The 24,660-nt window shown below is 38.9% G+C and overlaps 1 protein-coding gene across 4 annotated transcripts in view; it reads left to right on the forward strand.

Annotated features, from left to right (window-relative positions):
- Positions 1 to 23,088, forward strand: part of RP1 (RP1 axonemal microtubule associated) — a 276,632-nt gene extending 253,544 nt beyond the window's left edge. For 3 of the 4 annotated variants that reach the window (XM_072998925.2, XM_078393749.1, XM_072998926.2), the window contains 10 exons: positions 6,754 to 6,961; positions 8,434 to 8,490; positions 8,755 to 8,933; positions 9,759 to 9,972; positions 13,780 to 13,937; positions 14,102 to 14,177; positions 16,154 to 16,232; positions 16,553 to 16,793; positions 21,457 to 21,532; positions 22,716 to 23,088. In XM_072998925.2, coding sequence (XP_072855026.2) covers positions 6,754 to 6,961; positions 8,434 to 8,490; positions 8,755 to 8,933; positions 9,759 to 9,972; positions 13,780 to 13,937; positions 14,102 to 14,177; positions 16,154 to 16,232; positions 16,553 to 16,793; positions 21,457 to 21,532; positions 22,716 to 22,864 — 1,437 coding nt within the window. In that variant the 3' untranslated portion in view covers positions 22,865 to 23,088. Of the gene's footprint in view, positions 1 to 6,753; positions 6,962 to 8,433; positions 8,491 to 8,754; positions 8,934 to 9,758; positions 9,973 to 13,779; positions 13,938 to 14,101; positions 14,178 to 16,153; positions 16,233 to 16,552; positions 16,794 to 18,243; positions 18,323 to 21,456; positions 21,533 to 22,715 lie in introns of all 4 variants that reach the window. The other variant, XM_020795975.3, reaches the window with a different exon arrangement.
- Positions 23,089 to 24,660: the final 1,572 nt, after the last annotated feature.

Here is a 24,660-nt window from a genome sequence, read left to right on the forward strand (position 1 = left end):
ATAGCGAGCTGCCCAAAACACATAGCTGTGGCCCACAATCATCACACACTTTCTCCTTGTTGCCTCCAAGATACCTGCAATACATAAGAGAATTAGGACCCTGCCTACGGTAGGTGGATGAAGACCACTGCTCAAGCTGTTTAATGTCTTCTACATTATAGCCTAAGGCCACTGCTGTAGATGCTGCTCCTATTCTAAAGGAATGAATGCCAAACCTCATTCCCTGCACGCCAACGTTATTTAATGCTAAATCGGTCAACTTCCAAAATTAGTATTTTGTCAATGGTACTCCATTGCTGTGTATAAAGAAGTATCCTTGGGCCTGTCCCCTAATCTGCAGGTATGCATCTGGGGCTGCCACCAGGCAAAGGTTGCCCATGTGACAGCTTTGCAACATAATGTAGACCCCTCGGCCCTGCTGGTCGGCCTTGGATCAGCGACTATGTATTTGAACTGTCCCCTCCAATACCCTAATGTGTTGCCATTGCAGGGATACATTGGTCCTATCTCCCTTTCCCGAAGCTACTACCTCACTGACCCTGAGGGCTCCGAAGAATGTTAGTAAGGACGCAACTTTGAATAACGTAACCTCATAGTCATCCCTGCATAGTGCCTCCCACTGTTTACAAATGCCTTCTAACAAGGCAGGCAATATGGGAGCTCTAGTGTCCTTAAATCTACCTCTTTCTTTTGACCACCTTTCAATCATTTTCCTAATGAGGTAATCTGAAGAAAAGTCCTGATAATCATGAATCCTGGCATAATAGGTGAGAGCTCACAACCTACCTTGTTCTGGGCGCCAATCCCTTCCTATTCAGATAGACAATAAATTGCTGGAGATGTTCAACCGCAGCAGACCATACTGATTCCAACTTTACTGGATTCCTAAACTCCTGAAACTCTATACTCACAACCAAGTACCCTTTCCATGTCCTCGGTGCAAAAGCCAAACCTATTGCTCTGTCTGTGTCATCTCGCCAGTTTGCCAGACCTCTGGGAGCAGAACCTCTGGCAACTTGTTGGCTCCTGGATCTAGCTCCCTGAAACGCTCGATCTGTTGGCGCAACAATGCATCAGCTAGGCTATTGTCTATGTCAGGGACATGATGGGCTTGCACCAAAATGTTGAATTGTAAAGCCCATAATGTGAATACTGTAACTAAAGACATTACCCACTCCAAATGGGACATGAGGTTATTGATAATATAAACAACAGCCTGATTGTCACACCAAAACCTTATGATTGAGTTCACCCATTCGCTTGCCCAGAGCCATAATTGCGGCAACTATAGGAAAGAATTCCAAGAACGTTAGATCTCTTTTGATGCCAGCCTGATGCCACTCGTTTTCCTGCACACCATCTACCTCTGAAATAAATCCCCAAACATGACAAACCTGTGGCATCCGAGTATAACTGAAAGTCCGCCTTAAGTCCTATCTCTCTTCTCCAGAAAAATATTCCACTGAATACGGCTAAAAACTGCTCCAGACTTGTAAATCCTCTCTCATACACCATGTAATCCTAGTCCTGTGTAAACAGCGATGAAGGCCCTTCATTGCATCACAAAGCCGTCGTAAAAAGGCACGCCCAGGTGCCACTGCCCTACAGGCAAATTTAAGATGGGGGCAATATGTCCTTGTTGGTCCTCCTCAACATCTCAGCCGCCTTTGATACCGTTGAACACGGTATCCTCCTGGGGAGGCTCTCCGAGTTGGGAGTTGGTGGCCTGGCACTTGCCTGGCTCCGCTCCTTCCTGGAGGACCGCCCCCAGAGAGTACAGCTTGGGGAGAATGTCTCAGCGCCATGGAATCTCAATTGTGGGGTTCCACAGGGGTCGATCATCTCCCCAATGCTGTTTAATATCTATATGAGGCTGCTGGGCGGGGTCATCAGGTGGTGTGGGGCATCGTGTCATCAGTACGCTGATGACACACAGTTCTACATCTCTTTTACGCCAACTTCAGTGGATGCCGTCCGATCCCTCCAGCGCTGCCTGGAGACTGTACTGGAATGGATGCAGTCAAATGGATTGAGGCTGAACCCGGACAAGACGGAGGTCTTGAGGGTGGGTGGCCTTTCCGTCAGTGGCATAGGTGACTCCCTCTCCTTTGGAGGGACAACCCTTTCCACAAAGAGTGAGGTCCACAGCTTGGGGATACATCTGGACCCGGCATTTACCATGGAAACCCAGGTGGTGTCTGTGGTCCTCTCCGCCCATTTTCATCTATGGCGGATTGCCCAGCTGCGACCATATCTTGATCGGGGGGCCCTCACTGCTCTAGTCTATGCGCTCGTAATCTCGAGATTAGACCATTGTAACACACTCTACGTGGGGCTGTCTTTGAGGCTGACGCAGAAACTTCAGATGGTCTGGAATGCGGCAGCCAGGCTCCTTAGTGGGGTGAGAAAACACCAGCATATCTCCCCCACTCTGGCTGCTTTGCACTGGTTGCCCATCCATTTCCGCGTTGACTTCAAAGTGCTAATGATCACTTATAAATCCCTAAACGGTTCGGGACCTCAATATTTGGCAGATCATCTTCTCCCACCCAGATCTACCTGAATCACCTGACATAGCCAGCAGGGGCAGCTGAGGGGTCTGACGCCGAGAGAGGCCCATAAGGAAAAAACCAGAAACTGAGCCTCCTCGGCAATGGCCCCTTGGCTGTGGAACACCCTTCCAACAGAAATTCGGCTGGCACCCTCGCTGGGTGTTTTTAAAAGCCAGTTAAAAACTTGGTTATTCAAGCAGGCCTTCCCTCCAGTCAACTAAGTCTCTCTTATTTTTCCTTTCTTATGTTATTCCATCCTGGTAATCCTTTCTTAAATTAATTGAAACTGCAATTGTAATTTTTATGATTGTATATATTTTTTTATATTTTGTAAGCCGCCCAGAGTAGGCATGGTCTAGAGGGGCGGGGTAAAAAACAAACAAACAAACAAACAAACAAACAAACAAATAAATAAATAAATAAATAAATAAATAAATAAGATGGCCGACAATCTTCTGAATACCACCATTCCTGAGTCACCTAAGAAATGCATGCCATGCTTCACTACCGCTCTCTTTCTCTTCTCTCTCTCTCTTCTTCTTTTTTAAAATTATTATTATATATAATAACCCCAATTAATGGTTAAATCAAACCCCACTATAAATAAAAAGGTGTGATCTGATTGTGCGGGATCATGTCCCACACAACCCGTGTGGTTGCACGCACCCTCACCCTTTACTAAACAGACCCAGCAGAAAATAATCAGAAATAAACAACAATCAATAAATCAAATGATTGGCAATTGAGACAATTTGGGCTTAAAAATTAAGCAAACCACGGGGGGAGCTGATGCTACCCCCCCCTTCATTGAACTCCAAGGTATTCCGGCCTCACCGAGCACTATGCAGAAGAAATTAGCCAAGCCAAATAGACTCGTCCGTGTCTGTTGCCAGCCAACGAAGTGGGAGGAGAGGGGGCGAATGGCCCTTAAATAGCCCATCGTTCCCCCCTCTCCTCCCGGGATGTTCTCGTGAGACTTAGAGTCTTGCGATCCTCCAGGGATCCGTGCCACTGGAGCATGGCCCGGCAGTGACTTGAGCATTTTCTGTGGAACTCTCACTGCCCCAAGAAACCACAGAGGAACTTGACGTTTTGTGGCCATTTTTTCTAGCAGATGTTCCAGCCTGTGCAAGATTATTACAGTTCCTTTGCAGAATGGTATCCTTCCTACCCATAATTCACCTGGAAAAGGCAGAAGAAACAGAAGTAGCAAATGCTTGTTATAATTGCTTTGCCATATGCAGGCTAAATCAGAAAATGACAAAAGAAGCACCAAACATATTTCATGTGCTGGATTCAACTAGAAAGAACAGAAGAAACAATAAGATGTGCGGGATTGTTTCAGTTTCTGCACAGAATAATATATTTCCAGCAGAGGAGTCACCAGAAAGGGCATTAGGTTGTGCAGAATTTGGCAGTTTTCTACACAAACAATGGGTGAAAAATAAGATTGAGGAAGAAAATGAGCAAGGAAATCTTGCTGAGGCCTATCTTGATGGTTAGATTTAGAAAACTGCCAAAAACAAACAAAAAATTGTGAAGTAATTGTCAGATGATAGCCAATGTAGTGTAGCAAGTAGAGTGTTACACTAGGACTCAGGAAATCTTGATTCAAATCCCCGCTAAACTATAGAAACTTACTGAGGGTCATCATGGTAAAACAACTCCTTACCTTGAAAATGCTAGTTGGGATGTTATAAGTTGGAAGCAACTTGACAACACACAGCACATAAACACACTTGTATCACATACCTAGAATGTGGATAAATCTGGAAAGATCAGCATTTCTCAAAAAGAGTTTTAATTGGTGTGCAAAATGTTGGTGAGTAGCACTTTGAGCCACAAATACTACATTGAATCTAAAACCAATTGTGGATCTAACTGATCCTGAAAACCTAAAATAAAGAACACAAATGCACCAAGAACAAGCTAAATATCAATTCTGTAATTCACTAGACACTAGAAACTTACCAGTAATATGCCCGTTGTGACTAGGCCAAACTTCAGTTTATTGCACTCTCTCTCTCTCTCTCTCTCTCTCTCTCTCTCTCTCTCTCTTTCTCTTTCTCTCTCTCTCTCTCTCTCTCTCTCTATCTATCTATCTATCTATCTATCTATCTATCTATCTATCTATCTATCTATCTATCTATCTATCTATCTATCTATCTATCTATCTATCTATCCGTCTTTTACCCCCACCCATCTAGATTCAATGAATCTACTCTGTGTGGCTTACATTTCAAATATAAAACAAAACTTAAAACACACAATTTCACAGAGATAAGCAAAGTCCAAGATTGGTAAGACATAGGGAATTAAGAAATGGAAAGGGCGAAGGCCTGCCTGAAGAACCAAGAATTCCATATCCTCATTGATTCTGGTTGTGTTAATGGCATAAGGTGCGGTGTGAGAGTCCTTGCCTCCTACTGCCTCCTCCTTCCTTGCCTTAGGAAGAAAAGCTTCATTAAAGGTATTTGTAAGCACACACAGCAAACAGAGGACTGGCTGATTATTAAGAAAGACACAAACAATACATCAAATGCTTAATATTGGAAGCAAATGAAACAAAGAAGCTTTGGTTAATTTTGTTGTTCTTTATTGTGTTGCTTATTGCTTAACTGTTGCCAGAAAAAGAATTGTCCTCACAAATACAAGAAATGATAAGAAAGTTCAGTAAAACCTAGAGTAGTCTTCATAGGTGAGTAAAAGAATTGTGTGATTCCTTGTCCTTGCCTGGGACAACATGAAAATGCTGATTTACACCCTTAGTCTTCATCCAGCATATCACAATTCCTTTATAATTATTGTTAAAGTAGTCTATAGGAATGTTATGAAATTTTATGCATTTTGTCATTGTTTCAACCAAACAGTTATGGTGACCACTTATGCATCACAAAACAAGAGGAAATTCAATATCAGAACAGAGGGCCAGAAAAGATGCAGAGCAGATCTGCATAACCATTCCATGTATTAATTTTCAGACTCAAGTTGAGAAATGGTTGCAATAATTTCAATAGAAATATAATAACTGCACCTTAGTAGGAAAGAGGCTGAAATAATGTTCCTTTTCTTTAAATCTTTAAACTGGGCCCGGACTAGTTCTTTTCCAACAGAGGAAACCAGGAACAGAGGAGTGTACTCTGTTAAATAGGGTATGCCTCCTAAAACAATAAATCAAAGGAATTTTGGACTGCAAACATAAATTAAAGTGATTTTTGATTGCAGACATAATCCTTTTATCTCAGATTAGTATAGTTGACTATTCTGGGATTGATGCAGAAAAATGATTTATAAGTTCTTTTTCTAGGATCAGTCTGTGCAACCATATCATGTATTTCTGTGATATGGCAGGCATGAAAATAACTCCACATTTCAGTTTTTGCCCATCAGATTTGATTTGTGTACATAGCTAAACATAATGAGTTAGAACTTGAGTTGCACAGAGGCGAACTCCATGAACTTCATACTCTTGTGGCTGAAAGGAAAGATAAATCTGTTCCAGACAGTCAGGGAGCCCTTCAAGAGGAAAGAGGCACTGTAGAGTATAGAGTAAGCTCCTCTCCTTTTCAGCCCATGGGAGTATCCAGAGTATCCAGTTCATGAAGAAAGAGGCTTCAGTCATCTAATTCACTTCTATGAATAACAGACCAGGGCCTATCACAATGTTTGTGGCCAGTATTTAACCATGTAACTCTGCAATAGCACGTACAATGGAAGAATTCTAGTTCTAGATGAGGGTGGGCAGTGTTCATGTGGTCAGGAGTCATTCTTTAACTTGCCCAGGTGCTCAAGAACCAAACACCCAACAGGGGCAGCGCTTAATGTAATGTTTACTATAGTTTGTCCCTTTCTAACAAAAGTATCTGGGCACACATAAGGACAAATAAGCATGCCCTGAAATTCTCTTGAAAGTAGTTCCACTTGTCCCCCTTTTTTTATACCGATACTTCATTGGATTTAGGTCTTGTGGCCAACATGCACCTGTGTGTGTGTGTCACTGCTTCACATTTTTTTCTACACATGTCTGTGAATATGTGTATATATCCATGCACACACAAATACACACACACAGAGAGAGAGATTTGGCTGTATGTGGAGTTTACTCTCCTTGTGCCTTTAGATCCTTAACCATTCCATATTATGATGTTCCAGGTTAAGCATCCTGTTTATTAAGCTCCCTGCCTGCTTGTGACCCTTTCAGGTGGATGTTTTTCAAATAGAGGCAGTCGACATTGGGACTCCATATGAGCTTTTGGTGGAAAAGGGGAAAGGTTCCGACTGGCATCTTGAGAAGATTGTCGTGAAAGAGACAGACTTTATAGGACAAGAGATACTGTTTGCAGCTCAAACATGGCTAAGAGACAGACCTGACAGGAAAAGATGTGCCTCAGTAACTCTGAATGTTACAGGTCAGTATTATCTGAGACATTACTTATTTAATGAGAATATCTTTCAGAACTGCAGAATGTGCCACTTCTTCAACTTCTTATAAGGTTTTTACAACAGAAAGCACAATCTATAAAATCTCTGTGCAGTGCAGCAATGCCACTGATTAGCTTAGCAGTTAGCATAAAGAATGTTAATAAACTGATGCAACTTGCAACCAAATGAATGCAAATTTTAGGAGTTTTCTGTTACCAGTTGCTTATCTGCATGCTGTGCTAGCTCAGACCATTTGGCATGGAGATTTCACAAACATTCTGACTACTGGGGGAATGGTGATAAAGTAGGGGTTTTAACTGATGGGAGCCTTTGCTCCCAGAGTGCATCTAAATTTTTCTCACTTCCTTGAAAACTCTAGAGATGGCTCGGTTTAATTGCTGATTGTTCTCTGTGAAATCTTTACTTGGTACACCTGGAAGAAGGGTTTTTCTAGACTTTTTTGCCATTCTTTATGGTGAGTAACAATAGCAGCATGGCCAATTAGGCAGAGAGAGACACTCTTGTGTTGTGAAACGGGACCACAGTGACAGTGCATGACTATTACTAGCCATCTGCCTTGTGCTGCTTAGGTTATTTGCAGCTTCTACCAAAGTAAAAAGAATTTATCAATAGTGTTCAGCTGTCAGCCTTGTGATAGCAAACTGGTAGACTGAACTGGGCATCATACTGTTCCTCAGTTTATGCAACAAAATTTATTGGGCCAACCCTGAGTGGCATTATAGATGGCTGGTAATGGTAAAGGCCTTGTAGGTCCCATTGGTACAAACCCCATTGGCTAGAACATCCATAGTTTCACAGCCCTAATCTCTGATGTTGTTTCTCTCTCTCTTTTATGGCAAACACACACACACACACACACACACACACACACACACACACACACACACACACACACACACACACATGAACACTCATACAAAAACACTCATACAAACACAATTTAAGCAATGAAAGAGGTGTCAAGAAACATCTGGGATCATAGATGGGCTTCAGGACAAACTGAATAGAAATCAACCATCCCATGGTGGTTTTGTAGAAAAATCTATTGGTTGATTTAAATTAGATTCAGTTCTGGATCACATTCATTTTACAAGATGTAGGCCAAGTTTTGGTGTGCTGAATGGGTCAGTTAGCATCAGCAGGCTTTTCATGGGTTGTCAGCTTCAGCAATACAATAGTCTCCCTATAGGCCTGGTAAAAATATTAGTTGATGAAAGGAAATGGGATCCAGCAGGGAGAAAAGAGGACAGACTAAAGCCTTTTAAACCTACAATAGGTACCATTAACATCTCTCAGGAATCCTTTCCCAAGCCTGTAAGAGGAAGGGTTAAATGGAAACACTTGAAAGTAGGAAGCTTATCACTTAGATATTTACATACACATTCATGCACATTCTCTTTCAAAAGAATAATTTGATTTTCTGTCTTGTTTTGATTAGAAATACAAGAAAGAAACACAACTGCTTCACTGTTACAAAGGAAACAAATGAAATCAGGTAATTTTATTGTATGTCATCAGTCACAGCTGTGCCAGACAGTGTGGACAAAAATATTATTATAAAATAATAGAGGTATGTTTAATCTTTAATGCAATTCATTCATTTATTTGCTACTTCTGGGAATATTGTCAAAGATGTTTAACATAACATAAATTGATTTGGTTTGAATCATTCACTAATTTTTCACATAATATTACTTTATGTCTCAGGTTAATTTATACAAAACAAAAATTAATCAGCTTTTCCATTCTGTTCCTTAAGAAGGATCATGGAAGATTTGTTTCACTGAATGTCATGAAGATCCATCAGAAGAACTTAAGTCATCTTGGGACAACATTTCTAAACTGGTTATGATATTTTATGGAAACAATGGCAAATCTGAACCAGTTTCCTTGGAGAACAAAAAAGGAAATGAAGCTGAAGACAAAGCAACATATGATGTAAAATACTAAGTTCTTTTTATTCTCTTTGTCATAAACCATGTTAGTGCTTTTATGGAGATGATACACTTAACTTAGAAACAATTCAATTTAGCAAGCAGTATTTTAGTCCATAATGAATTCACTGATTATGTTATGGATCATTATTTAATATATGCTGGCTTACTTTTTAAAAGGTGCAAGTTTAGGAGATAGTGTGTCAAAACATTCAGTGCTTAAATATTAACACTGAAGAGTTACATTATAAGCAATGCAATTTTAAGTGAAAGGTACACATTCTCCGTATGATTACACACAAGTCCATTCTGCCGAAATGTCCTTCTGCTGGTAGAACTCTCTTCTGCTTGTTCCAAAGATCTGCTGACAGAACAACCTGCCAGCAAAACTCCTTTGCTGACTAAGATCTCCTGGCAGGAAGATCCAGAAAGGGGTGGGAAAGAGGCAGATCCAAACCATCTTCAGCCTAGATACCCAGCCATAATGTTGGCACAAGTTAGACCAGAGTTGAGGACCATCCTCAGTAATTTCCAACATCATGGCTAGGAAGCATTTGGGTTTAGCACAGCATCAGCTGGCCTAATGACTGATCACCTGGTCCTTAGGCATTTTGGTCTGCCAGGATTATGCTCAGTTTTAGGTGTTGTTTGAGAAAAAGGAACTCAGGAATGAGACAGTGAGGTTTTCAGATCAGCCCATGTTGGCCAGTTGTTTTCCATCTGAGGTCAGGCAGAATATAGCATGGGTAATGGAAATGATGCACTAAAATGTCCTTCAAAGCCTCTTGAACTACTATAGAAATCAGCTTGATATCTTATTTCCTTCTAGGTATATTTCCCATTTGATCTGGGAATGATTTATAAAGTGAAACTTGGGATTCATCATTTGGGAGCAAGCATTTCCCAGTTGTTCCATCACTGTAAAGTGCAAAACACAACCCTTGATACTTTTAGTCTCTGTATAAATAAAACACTTCCTCTTCTTAATGGAGACCGATGGATTGAGTTCCCTGTAGAGTGGCCATTAAGGGAACCACTTTCCGGTAGGTATAAATCAGCATTAGGCTATAAGATACCTCTGATATTAGTAGTCAAAGTTTTATCAAAGAAATTTGTTCTAATCGTATTTGATTAAATTTTTCATAAAAATTCAAGGCCTGTTGCTTGCATGAAATGAAGCTTTTATAAAACAAAGCACTGCTTATTTCATTTATTACCATTTTATGTTTTTGCTGTGCAAAGGGCATTTCATATATATGTTCATATTAAGTGTGACCTGTCTATCTTATGAGATACTCAGTGTGGTGCAGTGGTTAGAATGATATACTAGGACTCTGTTGATCTGAGTTTGAATTCTGGCTCTGCCATAGAAACTCACTAGGGAGATGAAATTGGCAAAACCACTCCTTAAATATATCACTTACCCTGAAAGCCCTATCAGGGTTTCTACACATCAGTTCTGACTTGATGGTATGTAACTACAATGCATCATATGCACTTTACCATTTCTTTTTTGTACAACAATCCATGCTGAAAAGTGTACTGAAGTCCACTGCTAAATGGTTTGCAGGTTTATAAATCTATGTAGGACAGGTTGGCACCAAACCCGACTGAGGACAGAAATGGATTTGAAACATACTTTGGAAATTTACCACACAACATGTGTAAAAATCTGTTTTGTGTAGACATATTTCATCTCTGTTCTTTGGTGGGTTTTAACAGTTAAAGTGTGTAATTTTTTCCCCTCAGAGTGTGTAGGAGATACTAGAGACAGATCATAGATGGGAGAAGGGAGGTACTTCACCCCAAAATTTGGAGGATGCCCCATTTCCCTAGACCTGAGCCATCCTCAGATGATGTATGTGGGGTAATTTCAAAGTAAAAGCAAGAGAGATTCATATGCAAGGACAGAGAGGCATTCATGTTGAAATTGTTAATTTGCATGTGGAAAATATTAAAATAAATGCTGATAACACCTCATTACTATTTTACATGTGGATCAAGTAGAAATGACCTCAAATATTCTATTGGATTCATCTAACTATTTTCCAGGAAAATCGAGTCAGCGTATAAGTAGATTTCCCTCCCTAAATATTTATTAATATTGGTGTAAAATCCTGAATGTTAATAGCCTGGAGCACAGCCTAGTTTAGTCAGAGTTCTTGACTTAAGCTAATTTAGTTTCAATGAAGTCACTAGGAACAAATCAGCTTAAAACATTTGTAATAATCAGTTTGGGAATTTGATTGCCTGTTATTCTTACAGATGTGTCTCTTATCCCTGCTACATATCTGAGCTCCCAACTCTATAAGTCAATCAGCCATCTGCTATTCAGTTCTTTTGGATTATAAAAATTGTGTCCAGATGCTGACAAAGAGCTGCACTCTAAGAAATCATTTAGTTTATTTTTACTAACAACAAACAGCCAATTTGGCTGAGTGGCTCTAGTAGTGTGGATAGCTTGACATGAAGGTAAATTTGCATAATAAAAGTGAAGTTGTGAGAGGGATAGAATGGATTCCTTTGACTCTGGACAAGTGGTAAAATAATTTGGTGAATATTTCATGTGGTCAAATTCAGATTCCCCCCCCCATACAACCGTACTTGGATTGCATCTGCAAATCTTTCAAAAAGTGTTTTGGTGGAAATGCAATGAAGCCAAGATTAATCGTGATAAATCCAGGTATGGGAATCTTAGGAGTTTCAAAACTCCATGAACCTATAGTCAGCTCACACCTATTTAACCTACTTCTCACTTCAGTCATTAATATGAGATAGTAATCTCAATATTAATAGCCCATTTGCAAAATAATGATAATAACTGTGTTGTGTCAAATCAATTCTGACTTCTGGCAACCCTTTCCAGGGTTTTCTAGGTAGAGAGTACTCAGAAGTGGTTTGCCATTCCCTTCTTCTGGGGGGCGTCCTGGGACTTTGCAACTTGCCCAAGGCTATGCACACTGTCCCCGAAACACAGTGGAGAAGTGAACTCTCAATTTCTGCTTCTACAGCCAGATACCGACCTCACGGAGCTGTCTAGCCAACTATCATCAAAATAGCTGTATTAAATTAATGCCTCCCAAAGAAAGTTTCTGCAAGAATTAATAACATGAAGAGGACAGCATTTTATTCATTGAGGCTATAATTTAGAGACTTATACTTTGAACAGCTTCTCATTCTCTTCCAAGTTGTTTTAAAAGTTTACATGCTTAAGCACTGTGAGCTAAATCTGATTATAAATCCCAGCTACAGTATGATATAGGATCAATGAGACAGTCATAAATATTAGCAGGTTCCATTTATGCAGTGGGCTTGCTCTAGTTAGGACAAACAATTGGGTTTAGCCCTGTATATTTTAAATATAAACAAGCTACTTCATAGTAGTGAATCAAAGCTAAAGGGCAAACCCATATTAAACAAAATCTGATTCCTTTGTCTAATCCAATAGTATTAGCATATTATAGTAATTACTAGAAGTGTGCAGAACAGGAAAAAAATCTAGGAAATTATTATTTAAGTATTTTATGCAGTCAACTTGTAGAACTAACCAAGTTTACAAAGTAAAGCCGTGCTAAGTGTACACACTCTTCCGTTCTTTTCCTTACAGCCTTTGCTGAACAACTGCCTATATTTTCTTTTCAAGCACTATTTCTGATTGTCTGCAAGCTGCCATGTCATGAATACTCAGCAAAGTTCATTTTCACAGAAATTAGCACTGGTCAGCCATGCTTCTTATGATGTAGCAATGATACCTGAATAGGCACTTCATGAAGTCATGTGATTTGGATAAAACACAATAGACTGGCCATTTGGATAAAACACAATAGACTAGTGTTGCTTAGTATACTAAATCACACTAGAGTAGTTCCATTGGATCAGTGGGGATTTGGTGATTCAGCCCCTCTGCAAGTTTCATTGATTGAAATGGGTCTAGGCTAACTGCGATGCACTTCAGCATAATAAATCACAACTAAAGCACACCCATTAGAATCAATTGAACTTATGGAATAGTTGACTCACTAAATCCCCATTGCTTCAATGGGCTTACTCTAGCAGTGTGATTTGCTATGCTAAGCAACAGGATTTTGTCCACTGTGTAAGATTTTCTTTTTTAAAAGATGGGCCTAATCCAGAGTTGCCTTTCTTTGAATGAGGCTCCTCCTGTAGATTTAACTGTGCTTTAGTATACTCTGGTTCAAAAGAAAAGCAGGGATGGAGCCCATTTTCCCAGTGTATCCTCCAAATCTTTAATGTAGATTTTCAAGGAATATGAGGAATGGTGGCTGCAAGCAGAAATAGGAAAACTGTCTTCCTCTGTCAATGTCATTTAAAAAATAAAACAAATTTGACCATGTTGTGTTAGACTTCAAAGACCTTTCCTTACCACAGCTGATCTCAATATTATCTCAGAAGCTGCTTCCAAAAATCCCTCTAGATTCCAAAGCAGTTTACCATGCAATATGTGTCCCTTGAGGGTGTGGCAGTGTTTTTTAAAAGTACATTTAATACTCTTCATAGAACTAGCTCCACAGGACTCTGAATCATGATTTGTATTTCCATATGGTTTGTTTTGGTTGAAATTCAATGCTAAGTCCAGTGAGATCATCCAAGTCTCTTACTCTTTTTTCCATTATGAGCAAAGAAACAAATGCAGTGGAAGACTTGTACTGAAAATTATTAAAAGCATAAGTTAAAGAATTTGAGCACCTCCACATCTGAACACCTGTCTCAACGGGAAATAAAACATACATATTTTAGGATGTAACATGCATTCACACATTTTTTGAATAGTTGATATGCCTGTTATTTGGGGGTTGACTGTATTTTTTTTGTTTTGTTTTGTTTTACAGTGCTCAGATATGATGTGGGAGTATTGTCCACTGATGGTTTGGGCATCATAAACTCAGTTCATATATCTGTGAATTTATATGGAACCAATGGAGACAGTGAAGACCGAACACTGTTGTTGTCATCACCTTCTGTATCTCAGCCAGAAGGAGACAATCAGGTTATTAGTTAAATCAGAGTGATTTGAGGAGATGGGTAATGAAATGTTTTCACAAGTTACTCTTGTGTCCCTAGTTCATTACATTTTTTAAAAAAAAACTATAAATAGAATGCTTGCTTTGTCATAAATTGTATTCTAATCCCAATACTGCTGCGTATTTTTAGTCATTCACAGGTCAGATAGATGCTGTGGATCTGGGAGAACTGCACAAAATTGCATTTCTGATTGGGAGCAAATCATGTAAGTTTCTTCTATCATAGCTAAAGCAATCTTTCAGTGTCTGTGTTTACATCAGGCATTTATATCACAAGCCTACGCAAGTAAAGTTCCTGTGATATTTATTACTTGCTTAGTTTTCTTTACCTCGCTATTATAATCTTTTATTTTATTTGTAAGCCCTGTTGATGCCCTTGTTACGTACTTCATACATAGCATGCTAAGGATATAAATCAGCAAAATGAAAGCCAACTTTTTGCATAGTCTGCATGGTTTGAATGTTATAAACTCCAAAAACCAATGTGAATAGTTATTAATGTTGTGAGTTATTGATTTATCTCATGTAGACCCAGCATGAACCACTGAGCCTTCTCCTTAGTAAGAGCAGAATGCAGTCTTAATTTTACACATCATGGCTTGTTTGAATGACATATTAGTTTTGGCACTGAGACATAAAAACTTGATTTATAATAGTTCAACCATTTCTTCATTTGGTCCAGTGTTATCCATTCTTGAATGCTGGTGGTTTTCCAAGCTCTCAAACAAACTTCTGTGTTACTACCTTGTATCTGATAACATTTTAACATAAGATATTATGGACTGAACTCAGGATATTTGCAAAGCATGCAAGGCATACATTGAACCCATAGTTTCTCCTTTCTATCCTATGAGCTACATCCTTTTGAGGTTGATTTTAAACTGCATATCTGATCTTGCAGGTGTGAATTAGGGACCAGAAATCTATATTAATCCTCTTCTGTTTGCACAGCATTCCATTGTGAGATGGCTGGGAAAAGAATACTCAGCATCCACTGGCACAGGTCTAAGCCCAGTTGAAATCAACCAGGGTGATCTCCAAATTTCATGTCAGCAATCCAGAGATTGTAAGAACTCTGCTATAGGATTCTGGCCAAGGTGCTTTAATCTCATAGAAAATGCAGTTTTCCACAGTACAATGTTCCTGGGCAGATTTAAAAGGCCTTGAATTTCAAAGGTACCTAATTTAATTCCAGACATTGAGAAGGATTTTAATAATTGTTCCAGATGAATCGGTGCATCTGATCTCTGCTTCTATGAGATTAAAGCACCTTGGCCAAAATCTTATAGCAGAGTTCCTACAATCTCTGGATTGCTGACATGGAATTTGGAGATCAGAGAGAGAGAGAGAGAGAGAGAGAGAGAACCAGGGTGATCTCCAAATTTCATGTCAGCATATATCATTTTTTCTGATCTACAAGAACTGAAACCACTACCTTGACCACAGCATAGATGATAAACACTTGACACTTGAAAGGAGGCCATGGCTGCATTTCATATAATATGTCACTAGGCTTGCACATCAAGTATGAGATGGATGCCAGGCCCACTTGCTTTTGTCAAAGCCAAACTATATTTTCCTCAAGTCACAAGGGTACAGGTTGGAGAAGAGGCAGGACTAAGAAGGCAGCATGGAGGAAATGGAGGCTTATCTGCTCTCTTCCCATTGCAAGCAGATACAAAACAGCTCTACAGGAGAGGGAAAAGAATTAGAGAAAATCTAATTATGTAGGAAGGGACAATTTGTTTCTGATTAGAGTGGAGGGGAATAGATAAGCCATCTGCCCCCCATCCTGCATTCTTGGTAAGGAATGCCACCACCACCACCACCCATTGTAATTTGTGAATGGGAGGAAACCAAGCCTTGTGCTACACATCAATAGAATGTCCAGATTTGCTGCTGAGCATGTGACCCTCAGTCCCCTTTAAGTACAAGCTGTCTGAAAACTAATGGAACACCCCCTCTGCATAATGCGATAAAATAGTTTCAAAGCCTCCATGGTCTTACATATAAGAACGTACATAATGAAACTGCCTTTCCTTGCAAGATTTAAAATGATGGAGACAATTATTGAATAGCCTTGGAACTGTATTGATAACAAAATATAATTTAATTGCACCTGATTTTGAGTAATCTTTGGCACAAAATGAAAAGGATCAATTGCTTGTTGTTTCTACTGTAGCCTGCAAACTGGGGATTAAAGCACTGCATGTGAAAGAAGCTCAAAAACAAGAGCCTGTCTACATATTTGATGTGAATGAGTGAGTATGATATACGTAGATGAGCATAAATCAACTGATGACTCACAAAGTTTGTTTTAGCCCATATCAGAATATTTACATAGCATTAAGTGTGTGTTATTAGATTTATCCTTGGCTGGTGATTTTCATTTTGCACCTAGATTTTATGGCATCAATTTTATGGTTTGATCTTTGTAGAACATTGTTTCTACCTTACTGTAAACAACTCAAGTGGTATTTTGTTTTGGTTGTTATCTGGCTCGAGCAAACAGACAGTATGTATTTTAATTTATTGAATTCCATATTGGGTCTTAATAATCACTATGTGGCTTTTTTAAAAGAACTTTTACTTTGGATGCCAATGAACCTGAAATTAGAAGAGAAATCCTCCTCTCTTCAGTTGTCAAGGAAGATGGACCAGATGATCTGGTAGAACATATGGTTAAAGTGTATACGGGTGATAAGAGAGGAGCTGGAACTGATGCCAATGTCCACATAATTTTGTTTGGAGACAAAGATACATCTTCATTAATTCAGCTCAATAAATCTCTGGATCATCAAAATCCCTTTGAAAGAGGAAAAGTAAGTATCCCCGGGCCCATATTGTCTGTTTTTTCCTATCTTCTGGTCACCTCCCATATTATCCCTTGCAGGGACATTTAGAAACATGTATTTTCAGTCAAGATGGGCAGCAATGTGGTATAGAATGTTCAACCTGAGGCAAGAAAAGGAATAGCAAAATGTCAAAACTGACTTTTCTAAGTTATAATCCTCTAAAATTAAGGACTTCAACAAAAATGAGTGTGTGACAGAGTGTAATTGGAACTTTTGTTTTAACTTAATGTGGCTGCAAGTGAGAACAAACCATAGGGCTAAGAAAGATAAGGACATTGGAGTATCTACTTAATTCTGTTTATACATCAGTCTTCAACCTTCTTCAATGCTGTTATCTGAATAGTGATTCCCAATCTTGGTTCCTCATATGTTCTTGCACTACAACTCCTAGAAATCCTGGCCAGCACAGCTAGTGGTGAAGGCTTCTGGGAGTTTTAGTCCAAGAACATCTGGGGATCTAAGGTTGGTAATAACTGTTTTAGAACATCTTCCACATGTAAATGAAAGAAGCAGTTGTGTGGGAAAACGCCAAGTAGGAAGCTGTCATTCCTTTCAGAAATGCATCAAAGTACATAATGGCGAAAATCCCATTGCTGTGTAAGTAAATTGTGGTTAGAGTAGGGCCATTTGAATTGATGGAGTTTATGTAGCAGTACATTCACCAAATACCCACTGATTCAGTGGGCCTATTCTAGTGTGATTTACTATGCTAAGCAATAGGATTTTGGTCAATGGGCCATGAGAGCTGGAAATGAAATGACATATTGAATCATACTGTAGACCACTCAAGAAATTTAACAGTAAATAGGGGCATCAGATACAGGTTTTCAGATACAGGTTTGTGGTCATAAACAAAATAAATTAAAAATCAAAACTAAAGGTGTTATTGCCTCAGCTGGTGACAAATTCATAATACTTAATTAAAGAAAAAATCATTTTGGTGTTGAAACCAATAAAATGACAATAGTTCTTCAAAATATCACTGGGAAAACACCTCATGTTCTAAATAAAATACTGAAAGTGGGCAACATAGAACTTTACTGAATGTGGTACATAAGAGGCATGCTTCAAGGTATGCCTGCAGCCATTACTTCCCCCCACCCAAGAATTATGCAGCTAAATTTAAACCTGTCCCAAAACAGAGTGAAGGGAGCATACAATTTTCCAGACATTGGCCAGGACTCTATGGTATCAACTGGTTGTGCAGCATATCTCAGTGGGAGCTGAGTGACCTTCTCAGTACTTGTGCACAGAGGCATTCAGAACTCTGTTGAGCAGGGAGAAGTTGCATTTACACAATGATCACTGCTTGTACAACAGCTTTCATAAGCAATCCTTTTCACTCTCTTGGCATTAAATAGGATCCTAGCTTTAGACTTGCTATGGTCTGAAAACTCTTTTTCCTTTCATTTAAAAGACTGACACATTCAAAATTAAGACAAAAAATGTTGGGAGGCTGCAGAAAATTGAAATTGGGCATGATGGGAAAGGATTTGGTAAGTATGTCTACATGTGTATTTCATGCTCTTCCTGTGTTTTGAATGAACATAAATCTGGCTTGAAGGACATATCCATTTGGGGTTCAGTGTGCTATAGTAGTTGTAATGTTAGACTATGGGATGCAGGTTCAAATTCCCATTCAATGGATGAATTTGGTCAGTGTCTTTTCTACTGACTAGCCTATTTTTTAAAATTTAATTTTGTTGTATTTTATATTTCCCAACTTTGTTCCTGTGCAGAAAAAAAGCAGCTCACAACATGGATTGAAAACAAAGGTAGCTAAAGCATAGGGTGGTTTGAGGGAATAAAAGAAAGGAGAACTGTGTATGCTACCCTGAGCTACTTGAACAAAGACTGACATGAAAATGTAGGAAACAAATATTGGAGAAATGTATTCTGACACAATCACATAGCAGCTGTTGCTTTATGTATTAAGTTGCACTAAATTAGACCTATTGAATCAATGGGGATTTTGTGTGTCAACTCTTCTGTAATGGATCTACGGGCCTATGCTAGTTGTGATTTACCAAGTAACAACTTGAGTAAGTCCAACTGAATCAATGAAACCGAGGAGATGACTCACTAAATTCAATGGGCCTAATCTAGTGTGATTTACTACACTAAGCAACAGGATTTCAGCCAGTATATCCCTCTTAATAATATAAGAGCTGTTGCTTAGATGCCATGTGGGCACTAGTTATCATTCATTCATTCATTCATTCATTCATTCATTCATTCATTCATTCATTCATTCATTCATTCATTCTTAAAGCTGTCATGCTCCTGTATGGGAAAACAACATCTTGAAGTTATACAATCCTGTGAGAAGACTTCTAACCATGTTTTAGACAGCAAAGTGTTTCCCATCAAATATGTATTCTGATATTTATGTTGAACCACCTGGCCTTTGAGTCTAAACATTTGCACCTCCATTAGCACCTAAAATAGTAAAATGAAAGCTACTGCAATATTATGGTTTGTGATGCTCAGCTGCTATAGCAGTAGGAACTGCCTGTGTAGAATATGTATTTCCTGTCACAATAAGCTTAGGATTGGACCTTAAGTCTAAATGCTAGGCTTGTTTTTCAGACTGTGTGACCTGACTTGTATATAACATGAATTCATGGCAGAAAGTGTTAGTGTGATCCTGAACAAAGAAGCTTCACTTAATTGGTACTGAGACATTTCAAGCTGTATAAATAAATGCACACAATTGTGTACAGTATTGTCTTTGGTTTTCCCCCTTCACTTACTATAAGAGTATTATAGTTCTTTCTGAAAATGCCTTCTCTTTCCTTTGGGTAAGACTGAAAAATAAATATCACTCAGTTTCCCACAAATTCTTATCGGATACCTTTTACCCTACTATTCTAACTAGTTTGGACAAAAATGGATCCAACATTTCTCCGTAACTGTCAGGAATTATTTAAAGGAGACTCCAGGATTTAAAGGAGACTCGAGGATTGGTACATTTTTCACATGTTCAAGGAACCACTATATCTTTTTGACAAATAACCCTTTTTCAACCATCATTTTTATCCTTTCATTACCGGTATTTACTAGGTGCAAGAAATGTCCAGAATTGTGAAGAAATAAATTGTTTTCAGATGTGGTTTTTCACATATTATCATTTATTTAAAGTTATTACAGATATAGCAGGAAATATATTTGTTGTTTTAAAAAAGACAGTGCTAATTAGTAGTCATTGTAGCCAAAAACAATATTTTTATTTGGTACTTATTTCTGGATGCTTCTTAGCCTGTTCATTGATATACAGTATATTTTTTTATTTTATTTATTTTTATTTATTTCATTTATACCCCGCCTATCTAGTCAATTGTGACCACTCTAGGTGGCTTACAACATGCACTTTAAAAAAAAAACATATAACAAACCACATCACAACTAATAATTTACATAAATTAAAAGATAGAATAAATTTTTTTCCCAAAGATGGTGAGAAACGGGATATATTATAACAGAAAAAGAAGGTATTAGGTAGAAAGGGGGAAGGCCTGCCTGAACATCCATGTTTTCAGTTGTTTCTTGAAAATACCCAGCGAGGGAGCTGCGCGAATGTCAGGAGGTAAGTTGTTCCAGAGGCGAGGAGCCACCGCCGAGAAGGCCCGGTTTCTTGTCTTTTCCTTCCGGGCCTCCCTCGGCGTCAGGCTCCTCAGCCTCACCTCCTGACTTGCTCGGGTGACACGGGTAGAACTGGGTGGGAGTAAGCGTTCCACCAAGTATCGAGGCCCTAAACTGTTTAGGGCTTTAAACGTAAGCGTCAGAACTTTGAAGTCAACGCGGAACCGAATGGGCAGCCAATGCAGCGCAGCCAGAATAGGAGAAATGTGATGGTATCTTCGAGCTCCACTTAGGAGTCTGGCCGCCGCATTCTGCACCACTTGGAGTTTCCGCGTCAGCCTCAAAGGTAGCTTCTGAAACCCTATGGACAGTTTGTTTGCAAATAATCTTGCTCTTTCAGAGAACAGATTGAAACACAGTTCTCTCCTAGCCAGTGTTTCTTGTAGTCTGGTAGGTGAATCCACAATCACAGTTGTTCACTGGTAGGCACTCCAGTCTTGCACCTCATGAAATGTGCTGCCATGGCTTCCAGCAGGCAATCTTCTAGTGAATAAAGCAACCAAGCCTGCCATTCCCCTGCCTTGCCTCCTCATGTCTTTGCCCTGGTAGATGCTACTTGCTGCCCATTGACATGGTAAATGTCATATTTTTGCAGTTATTTCTGTTGGTTGGTTCTGAAAACTGGTGGTAAATGTCAGTATTTTCTGGCACCTCTGCCCATCCAGATATTAATATTTACTAGAAAGTATCAGTACACTGACTTCGACATCTCTTGTGGCATACAGTAACACATGTAGTTCATATAGCCCATCTTATTGAAATATGCCCTGGCCAAAATCCTGTTGTTTATCATAGTAAACTGTATCAATGGAACTTATGGGGCAGGTGACTCATTAAATCCATATTGATTCAGTGTGTCTACTCTAGTGAAATTTACTGTGCTAAGCCACATGATTTTAGGCAGTGTGATTTTTGCATAATATAATAAATGAAAAAAATATTCTGAACTCATGCAGTGCACATACTTACTACTGTCCTTTCTTCATAGGAAGCAGCTGGTTTCTGGAACAGGTGGAAATCACAAACATGTCTACAAATGAACTATACTCCTTTAATTGCAGCCGGTTTGTTTCTCATTGTCTAAATTAGCATATTTTTAAAGAATACTGCTTACATAGACACAACTTTCACCAATAATAATGTGTGTGTTCAGAGCAGGGAATATCCAAATCTGTGGATAACCCTTTTTCCAAAGATGAGCAGACTCAAGGAAAATGGACAAATCAATGTGCCTCAGTCTATGAACAAATTGAGAATTTTCAAATAGACTCATAGTCTTCTCTGTTTGATAGCAAGAGAAAAACATGTTAGCAATCTGTAGTCTGGCTCACTTCAATGTGGGGTTAAGAAAATTTGGAAGGTTCAAGTACCTTTCTATGCTGCCAATGTATAGACCCAGGAAAAAGAAAAAGAGCTTTATAGTACGGCATCTATGGCCCATGCTGTTTGCAATTGCTTTTTAGTCATTTGCCATACAGTAGCTGTCTTTAACTTCTTTGGGAGAGATAATATCACTTCACTAAACAAAATCTTTTCTGTCAGGATAGGAAGTCTTTGAGCCATGGGGCTTTCTGGGATCCCCCATCTGCTCCCTAGACTTCATCTGTTGTTATTTCCTGTCTGTGACCACAAACATATTATTTAAAGGCAATAAAAAGGTAAAGGTTCCCCTTGACAATTTTTGTCCAGTCGTGTTCGACTCTAGGGGGCGGTGCTCATCCCCATTTCCAAGCCATAGAGCCAGTGTTTTGTCCGAAGACAATCTTCCGTGGTCACATGGCCAGTGCGACTTAGACACGGAACGCTGTTACCTTCCCACCGAAGTGGTTCCTATTGATCTACTTGCATTTGCATGCTTTCGAACCGCTAGGTTGGCGGGAGCTGGGACAAGCGATGAGTGCTCACTCCGTCGCATGGATTCGATCTTATGACTGCTTGGTCTTCTGACCCTGCAGCACAGGCTTCTGTGGTTTAGCCCACAGCACCACCATGTTAAAAAGGCAATAAACCCTTTTTAAATGGGCTTTGCCTACTTATTTTTTCCCTCCTTGTTTTTTTTCCCAACATTGACTGTAAACAAAATAACCTCATTTAAATATCATTTTAAATTAAATTTATGGTGTAAACATTAAACATATATTTAAAAGTTTAACCAGATAAAACATTTTTTTTCATTATAACACTATCATAGTCACTCACCCCAATTGTGTACTTTTGCTTCCAACAAAATTATGTTTTCTTCATCAGGTGGCTGTCTGAAGATGAAAGTGATGGGCGCACTGTGGTGCAGCTTTACATATAATTATGTTTTCTGCAAATGCTATCCGAAGGTACTTCCCACTCTGCTTCAAACTGAGCTGGTTTATTTGTATTTCCTAATTGTGAAAGCACTGTAATTATCATGAAGAAATATCAAAACAATGTATCACATTTTAAAACTCAATGAGAACGTTGCTAGAAATTCTGAATGCTTTTGTTGAAACATAAAATAATATGGAGATTAGATGTTGCCATGTGGCTTTGTGAATCTCATCTGTCCTTTTACAGTAACTGGAATTGGTAATACTTGCAAATAAAAAAATAAATAAAAGGCAATTTCTGTTATGAGTTGCCAGATGAAGTTTTCTTTTCTTTTCTTTTTTAAGTAAGGCAAATCTTATTTTTTTAAAAAAAGGTTGTGACAACCCCAGACCTACTGGAGTATGCCACAGTTTCACTAAGCTGCCACCAACCATTCCCTGTAAGGAGTCACACAGACCAGGAATGGATTTTTAACCAACAAAGGAATAAGGTTTATTTAAATAACACACAGGGAAAATAAAATGATCAAGTGAATAAGATACAGTAACGTGGCTTAGTCTCAATCATACATACATCAGTTGGGTTCACACAGAACACCTTTAAATAAAGCACAGACCCTGAACCTATCAGTTCTGGCTACCCATAAAGACACCTGAACCTATCAGGTAGGTACTGACTGACACACAGTAGTACCCTGTCTGACACACAGACTCCCACACCAGCTTCTTCTCTCAGCTCTCCTTCAGCTCTCCTCCAGCTTCTCCCTATATATACAGTACAGCCCCTCCTCCTGATGTCCCGCCTTCCACTCCCCATAGGATGGAACTTTCCCTCCAAACCCATGACAGACAGGTAACATCAGTGCTGTATGTAACAAAGGTATCTTCCTCCTATTGTCCCTGTGAATACACAATGATGCTACTTTGTGGGAGCCGCCTAGAGTGGTCAACCGACTAGATAGGCGGGATATAAATAAAATAAATAAATAAATAAATACCTTGTAATAGGAGTTTGCACAAATCACAAACTTCAATTCAAATCCCAATATGGCAAAAATTGGACAAAACTGGAGAAAAAGTTTCATTCAGCTTAGACACATTTTGAGGTGACTGCCCCGCCTGGGTGATTATCCATAGAAATCAACAAATTCATACAAGTTCTTTCCAAACTGGTTGACTTGTGAAGGAAGAGTAGCCTTTTGGAGAAAGGAAGTAATCACACCATTTTCAGACAGATAAACACAGAGGTTTTTCTGCTTTATTCCTTCACATTCTGATGTTTTAAAAACAGAAACAAACTTCCAGCAACATTTTTATTTCTTAGCAAAACTGAATGAAGTGTATTGTGATAGTGGGATCTTTAGAGACAATTAAGCCAACCATTTTTGAGAAAAGCTGTAAGGAATTTTTCCCATAAGCAGTTTTACAGTTTGAGGGCTCCTCTAAAAGAAAAACATACCCCTTACAAATTTATTTATTTATTTCATGGGCAATTTCGTAGGAGAATGATAAATCCCCATTGTTGAAATAATATAATTGAAAACCTGTTGTATAAGAATTTGGGATGGTTTGGAGTTTTTTAGTTACTTATAGTTCAAACAATATTGTAAAACTTATTGGACACTAAGTCCATATGAGAGTCAACTGAAAACACACACACACACACACACACACACACACACACATACACCAAACTTTACAGACAGCCAAACTCTGTAAAATACTGAAGCTTTATTTCATTCTGTCTTATATTTCTGAAAGTATATTTATATTTCAAAATAGTGGTGAAGTCAATTGTTAAGTGGCACTGTTTGACCTCTTGTAAAAAGAAATTCAGAAAAGTGGTATTGTGAAACAGCAGAATTTTTTTTTTATTAAAATACACTTAATAC

The sequence above is a fragment of the Pogona vitticeps genome, chromosome 4 (genome assembly GCF_051106095.1).
Source record: "Pogona vitticeps strain Pit_001003342236 chromosome 4, PviZW2.1, whole genome shotgun sequence".
Lineage (NCBI taxonomy): Eukaryota > Metazoa > Chordata > Lepidosauria > Squamata > Agamidae > Pogona > Pogona vitticeps.